Source organism: Hibiscus syriacus, unplaced genomic scaffold, assembly GCF_006381635.1.
Source record: "Hibiscus syriacus cultivar Baekdansim isolate YM2019G1 unplaced genomic scaffold, ASM638163v2 tig00112498_pilon, whole genome shotgun sequence".
Taxonomy (NCBI): Eukaryota; Viridiplantae; Streptophyta; class Magnoliopsida; order Malvales; family Malvaceae; genus Hibiscus; species Hibiscus syriacus.
In genome coordinates, this window is record NW_024063347.1 from 1,442,966 (window position 1) to 1,450,354 (window position 7,389).

Sequence of the window (7,389 nt, forward strand, 5' to 3'; positions counted from 1 at the left end):
GGATATTTGGAAATTGGATAAGAAAACCGTTGAGAACTATAGATTCTGAATCCAGACCAACAGTCTAATGAGATGATTATCCAGAAATCATGTGTTACTCGGATTAAGCATTGTTTAGTTCAGATATCTCAAAAAACCAATTATTTTTTCTTCTTCTAATAATACTAAAGAAATATAAATTTAAAAGTTATGTTACAACTAAAATTAAATACACAATAAATGTTACAGATAAGCTATATGAGTAAGCATTTAACCACTTAATTTTTTGTTAAACGATTTTTTCTTAACAATTTCTTTTTCTATTGAAAATAGAAAAAAAGAAGCCTAATATAATGGGTAAATGAACCAATGTTCGACGAACTATTCATAAAACTCATTTATTAAACTAAATAAATAAGTATGCACAATTTTTTATAGTCATTTAATAAACAAACAAATAATAATTAAGATATGTTTGTTTCGTTTATATTCTCACGAATAAAGCTCGTTTATACAATTGGTTATATTCTCATTTACTCAATCTCTTTTTCCTTTTATTTTTTAAAATTTTAAATGTTGGTAAAGATAGGGATAAAATTGAACATGAGATGGACTTTGGATTTCAAATTGTGAAGCCTAGGAAACCTAAAGATTAGTGGCATAATTTCACCATTTTTCTTTGGCTTACAAATAAAGAAAAAGTGTTGAACATTAAACGAACATGTTTACAAACATATGTTCATAAATGTTAAACGAATACGTTTATGAATGTTAAACGAACTAACACAAATAGCTTCAATATTAAATAAACAATTATAAAAACAATATTGAAAATTTAAATGAACATAAACCAGACATAAACACTTTAAAAAATAAACGAACACGAACATAATTTTGTTAGTTTATGCTCGGTTAATTTTTACCCCTACTCAAACAACTTATGAGTAAATGAAATAAATGAATAAATAAAATTATATACACGATATGAATGACAAATCATTTCTATTTACATGTCAGACAAGTCAAGGCCATGCATTAGATGTCCGTCGCCAATCCTCCATCTCAGAAATTTGTTATTAACACCTAAGAATTCAAACACAAGGAATTCACATGTTAAAAACGTTATAGGTTAACATCAATCGATGGAGAGGAACTATGTGGGCTCAACTCGAGTATTTATGTTCAACACCCATGTTGAACGCATGCTCGGACATACGAATATATGATCTGTGAATGTATTTAAAAACCAGGCTGGAAACCTTCTTGTATCTGACAACTCCGAATACGGATAGCATAGGATACATGGTTAATGTTTCCGATAGAAATCTGGAACCATGTGACCCGAACTCTTTACATCATAAAGTATTACGTTAAAACGCATATTCCGATACGAGTATGAAAACATAGTTCTCTAAACATATGAAAAGGTTTAGGAAAAATGGGTATAATCATGTCAGAAACATACTCGCATCCGACAGTTACTGAACCCGGATAACATAGGATACATGATTGATGTCTTCTGCAGAAAGTGAATGGCATCCATAATGGTAATGCTCAACACCATGGTTTTGTTTTAGTTTGAAGCTATTAGTTGAGAAATAAACATTTCCCTAAGATGCATACTGCTAATAGTATCATTACTTGAGACTTTAACTAGAAGATGAGATATGCAATGTGTCACTCACATGAACTGGTCATCGCTTTGTGGCATCAATGAACATGGCTCGAGTCCAATGCTTGACATCCTCAGTTTCCGATGGTGGAGGGGGAAATGTTGGATGTTCCACAAGATCCCATTCATCAATTGGGTTTTCATTCTTCCTAGCATCAGACATCTCAGTAGCAAAAAGAAAACTGGGAGCTGAACTGCCAAGGTTATTATCAGAGAAATTTTTCTGCACGGTCATCATGAAACGGAATCAAAATAATTTCTTCAAATGGTGAAGCATCCAAGTCAAAAGTCCAAAGCCAATCACACCATCAAGTTTATTAGAATTTATCAGCGGAGACAACAATAAAAAAGTTTGGACTCTTCATGTTTCTTTAAGTATCTATGCCCACCGCATATACAGACATGATTATGGGGATATGGCCCTCCAAGGATTGCTTTAAATACATGTAGAAACTTGTATGTGTGTGTGTGGTGGGGGGTGATAACAAGTGTTAAACAAAGTCAGCGAAATGAAATTTCAAAAAGTCGCTAAAACAAGGCAATATTATACCATCAAAGGAAGCATGTGTGCACTCTCCAATAATGCGCATGACGACATTGCAGAATTCACATTCCATACAGATTTGTAAGGCTGTTGAACTTGCTTGCCTGACCTGAAATAAGAAAGATAAACGCAACAATCAGCTGCAAAATAGTAATTAGTATGTTAAAAATGGGACTACGGTGCATCTTAAAATCAACGGGATACCATAAAAAGCACAGTAACTAGGTTTGAGACACCCAAACTCTTCTCAGGTGACATGTGACTCTTAGTTGTAACCATTGAAAACAACTCATTCATGAATCCAACTCCAGAGATTTCAACCTCAGCTATAATTTTCTCAATATCTACTTGAAGTAGAGAATCCAATTTAAAACTTAAAATTTATCCTCCGGAATTTAACTGCATAATTTCATTATTCCTATGTCTTATTTGAGGTTACCAAAGTAGTTTTTATACTTTCCCCCAAAAAAGTATAACTTGAACATGATCGAGCTCATATATCAGAAATAGATGGTGGAAACCAGGCTGTACCTCGCACAGGCCATTTGCAACGAAAATACTGATCGAACTTCCTTGGTTGAAGATAATGTGGCCAATAATTTAGAAAATGCTTCAAAGGTAGATGCCTCAGCAGGAATATCTAAACAGAGTGAGTTGTAGCAGTAAGCGGTTATGCATGCCACACTTTTCTTCAGAAGAGATATCCCTTTCTGCAAGTCCTTGTGTGTTTCAGCAGTGTGAGCAGAAGCAGAAGAATGATTGAAGCTACTACTTTCAGATGAATCCAGATGGAATTTTCTCTCAGAATCAATTGAAGCAACACCAAAATTACTAGAGCTTCTATCTGTCCATGAAATATCCCCACCAGCAGAGCAATAATTTTGGCGAGGTATAAAAAGTGGATACTCGTTGCTACAAACAAACAAAAATATTCAATCCCAGAAGAGAAAACCCTTAGTCAACCATGTTGAATAACATTTCAGGAGAGATACCTTCGAGAAGAAGGGCGTGCATCCCAATAAGAATCTCGTTGCCATATTCGTGAGCAAGACCCCTGAGGTGAAACTATAACATGATGAGTATAACAACAATGGGAATAAAATAGATCTCACGTATGCTCGGTTTGGTTGTGCTTATTATAGAAACCAATATCCTCCGACATGGAATGAACTTCTTCAAAGCGGGGATATGTTTTGAAGTAATTATTGTTAGTACACATTTCTAAACACCAGAACCAAAAAAAAGTGGAACACCGGCAAATTTAAAGAAAAATAAGAGGAAAAAAATACCATCAGGAAAACGTCTACCACTTCTAAAACCAGAACTGATTTGAAGGAAGACAAATCAAGAACAAATCAACACAATGATATTTATAAAAATCAACTGCTTTGAATTCTTTATAGGCATTCTAGAAACCAGAAAGGTTGTAGAAAAATGGAATGCAAATTACTATTTTTTACATAGAAATCAATAAAATTTAAAGCTGAAAGTCATACAGATAGAGAACGAAGAGAGATTTCAGTAGAACTTGCAAAAAATGAACGACATATCAATCATTAAAAGTATCTAAAAAAATGCTTAAGGAAATACATTATAAGCATCAGCTATTCTTTACTAACATCGTCTGGGATAAAAGAATTTTTCTTTAGTAATGACCCGTTAAGATTTATAGTTTCAGACCACTTAAAGATTACCAACAGGACATCCAAATAACTGAAAAACTATATATGCATATATGTTTTTCTGTGTGTGAATGTGCATTATATAAAGAAATCCAATACCATAAGCATCAATAAATTTTTAGACTTAGCATAGAAGTGTAATCAATTCTTAGCTCTTACCGCAAAACCTGAGTTATGAAGTGCAGGAACAGCCAAGTTATGAACAACAAGATTCAGAAGTTGCACCATATACCTGATTTTAAGTGGATTATCAGTGTCAGAAACTGGACATTCATGCTCATCAAAGACTTTAGAAACGAAGAAGATTCAAAACTGAGTAAAGGGGTTGTATTATCCAATGAGGTAAAAATAAATGTAGCAGGATTGCACTTATCATATAGCCTTATGTAAACAAGCAAAAATTTACCCTAATGAGGCAGCAAGCTCCTCTGATAGAACAGAATGGGGATCAAGCCCTCTAGGTAAGCGAGCATTGCAAATAAGGTCATACTGACCCCTGGATCCGTCTTTTCTTCCCCCCTCTAAATTTACCTGCGAGAGTAGAAAAAATTCAGCTTACTTACAAGCAAAATCTTTAACATAGGAGAGAGTAAGTAGGTAGGGAAGAAAAGCTGGGAGGGGATATGAACAAGTTTGGGGTAAATATCCTCATCTTAACCACATTTGTTGCATCTTTAAGTAATCGTAAACGCAAAAAGTCACTCAAGATTTTTGGTTTTGGTTAATCTCTGTATGCAGGATCAATATAGATTGTCAAGACAAGGCTCATAACTAGAAGAAGCATACTAAGCACACTTACTAGTCAATCACCAGTCAATTACAGGAATTAAAACAAAATTAAACATAGAAGCACTTACCCGGCGTTGCGGAAACAATTTGCATATTTGTTTTATGGCCACAGACTGCTTATGTAGACATTCCGAGGTAATTGCCATCTGCAACTCAGAAAATGTTATAATTCACAACATTCAGATAAAATAAAAGACATTCTAATAATGAGATAGAAAAAAAGAAGCTGAACGTCAAAAACAGGGAGTCCTTACATGCCCCAAGCTTTGTGTGCAAATAAGATTGGGATAGAACTTCTCAATCTGTTCTAAACGATTTTTCTCCAGCTGCAGAGAGAACAAGTATAATTCCTATAGTTAATTTTCATACAACTTGCAATTCTTCCCAAGAAACTAAAATGGAAAAGAATTAGTACCGTGGCTCGAGCAGAATCAAGCACTCCATAATTAACCTTTAAGTCATGAGACATTCTCTCAATCTTAGTCTTCCCTATAAATAAAGCATCGTTTAGCATACGCCTGATGAATAAAACATGAGCCAAAAAAAACTACAGGGCAAGCAGAAAAACCTAGCGCTAATTGTTCTTTACTGCGAAGATGCTTCTCTTTCAAGTAAGTTAGTTTCTCGTTTTGACGAATTTTCCAATTCAGCTGATCATCAGTTTTCCCCTGACAATAACACAAATCAAAATTAAAAAAAAATCGAAAAACGTATTAAGAAACTAATTTCAAATTAAGTGAAAGAAATCAAACCTTTGCGGCAAGCACTTCGGTTAGTTTTGAATATAAGAAATCACGACGGCTTTTTAATGATTTTAACAAAGAATTATATTCATTTAATCTGCAACGAAGAGTTCATCAGAACAATAACAAAAAATTCAAATTTAACAAACATTTACCGAAGATTAAATATATATTATATACCTGTAATTGACGCAAAAGACGCAAATGGAAGCGCGATTTGAATTGTCGCAAATAGCGCAGCTGGTTGCTTTTTTTGACATCGTCACAACAATCTAATTAAAATCTTCCCTTTATTCATCAAAGGAATCGAAAATCTAAATCACTAAGAAGAAAATTAAAACGTAAAGGAATATTTCGTGTTTGGTTGACAAGAAAATCTAGTATTGCAGAACAAAAGTAGAAGAATTTTCTCTCTCTCGCCCCCCTTTTTTTATTATGTTTGAAAGAAAAGCGTAATGAGGCTCAGCTGAGAGACGTAATGGACGGAAGATGCGACTCACCACCAAAGAATAAAGATGTATCTTATACTCATTTCATATTATTTCGTTATCTAAAACGGCGTCGCTTTAGTTTCACTCATGTTTTCTTTATGATTTTGATTTTTTTTTATAATTAAAAGTATTAGAGTTCCGCTTAATTCAAATTCAAATTCAAATTCAAATTCAAATTCAAAGTGAGATAAATTAATTAATATATAAATTTAAAAAAAAATAATAAATTTAGTTTGGTTAAAATTATAAAATTTTATAAATAGGTATTAAAGATTAGAGTTAGATATTAGATTGTCCATGATAACTCCTCTTGTGTTATTCTTTTCTTGATATTAATAAATTTGTCCTCTTTTGCTCGTGGTTTTTGGCAAAAGGGTTTTTCATGTAAAATTTTGATGTTTATTTTATTGGGCGGTCGATATGCATGTTGTTATCTTCTAAAAAATTGATATCATAGTGTTCGAGTTGTTTGACTCGATTAAGATTATGATATTTTTGAAGTATGAAATTTCGTTATTGGATCGCAACACCAAATTATCGTTTTGGAAGGTAGATGTATGAAACTGTCTAAAAGCTTTCCTATTCAGATGAAAGGGCAAAGAAAGACTCTCAAATTCTATACTTTGCAAAATTCGATAATTATAGAAGATGAACTGTTATTTTTTCCTTCATGAAAAATGAGGACTATGTGTTGAACAAAATAACTGTAGACATAACAATTTTGGGAGCAAAACAATGTTGTATTCCATAGGCATAACAAATTTAACAAAAAAAGAGAGTTTAGTTCTGTGGACATAATAGATTTAAGAAGAAGAAAATTCAATTCCATAAGCATAACATAAAAGATAGAATTGTCATTGATGAACGTTACGATGTTGTGCATGATATTGCTTGTAGTGAACAAGTTGTGAGTAAAATTAATATTTATGATTTCCTTACCGATGAAAAGACTAAATCCAAGTTTTGGCAAGTTTTAGATTCAGTTGACTATCATTGTTGAAGAATACCCCTATAAGAGATTTCGTGGAAGAAGTGGAGAATATGTTTTCAAGGTGAAGAATTTGTTTGTTGAAGTGAATAATTGTTTTTGTTGAGTTTGAATGTCTCATCGAAGTTGGGTTTTTGTCTCGAGTTAAGGTAGAGATTTATTAGAGTTTGACTCGATTTCAAAGTGGAACAAATTAATTAATATATAAAATTGGGAAAGTAATAAACCTAGTTTGATTAAAAATATAAAACTTTATTAAAGTAGATTTGTATATTGTTTCTTTTGTAATTAAGTTTCTATCTCTATAAATATATACACTAAGGATTAGGGTTAGAGATCAAGTTGTTTATGATGACTCCTCTTGTTTTCTTCTTCTCTTGATATTAGTGATTTTTCTCCTTTTTTGCATGTGATTTTTTTCGAAAATATTTTATATTTAAATTTTTTGTGTCTATTTTATTAGACGATTATTATGTATGTCGTTATCTTCTAACAAAAAGT

General features: G+C 32.5%; 1 protein-coding gene across 1 annotated transcript; it reads right to left on the reverse strand.

Moving 5' to 3' along the window:
* Positions 1-877: 877 nt before the first annotated feature.
* Positions 878-5,899, reverse strand: LOC120180508. Its single transcript, XM_039185823.1, has 13 exons — positions 5,590-5,899; positions 5,419-5,506; positions 5,235-5,334; positions 5,082-5,155; positions 4,921-4,992; positions 4,735-4,812; positions 4,284-4,408; positions 4,037-4,109; positions 3,188-3,249; positions 2,727-3,107; positions 2,202-2,304; positions 1,665-1,874; positions 878-1,062 (listed from the first exon to the last, which is right to left on the reverse strand). The coding sequence occupies exons 1-12, from the start codon at positions 5,667-5,669 to the stop codon at positions 1,674-1,676; spliced, it is 1,437 nt and encodes a 478-aa protein (XP_039041754.1). The 5' UTR covers positions 5,670-5,899; the 3' UTR covers positions 878-1,062; positions 1,665-1,673.
* Between the last annotated feature and the right edge of the window lie 1,490 nt (positions 5,900-7,389).

What these genes read in the sequence shown, in the direction of transcription:
- LOC120180508 (XM_039185823.1), bottom strand. Translation starts at nt 5,669, where the DNA reads ATGTCAAAAAAAGCAACCAGCTGCGCTATTTGCGACAATTCAAATCGC. An exon ending in GTCTTTTGCGTCAATTACAG is followed by an intron (nt 5,507 to 5,589) that starts GTATATAATATA and finishes TCTTCGTTGCAG; the next exon opens with ATTAAATGAATATAATTCTT. An exon ending in CCGAAGTGCTTGCCGCAAAG is followed by an intron (nt 5,335 to 5,418) that starts GTTTGATTTCTT and finishes TGTTATTGTCAG; the next exon opens with GGGAAAACTGATGATCAGCT.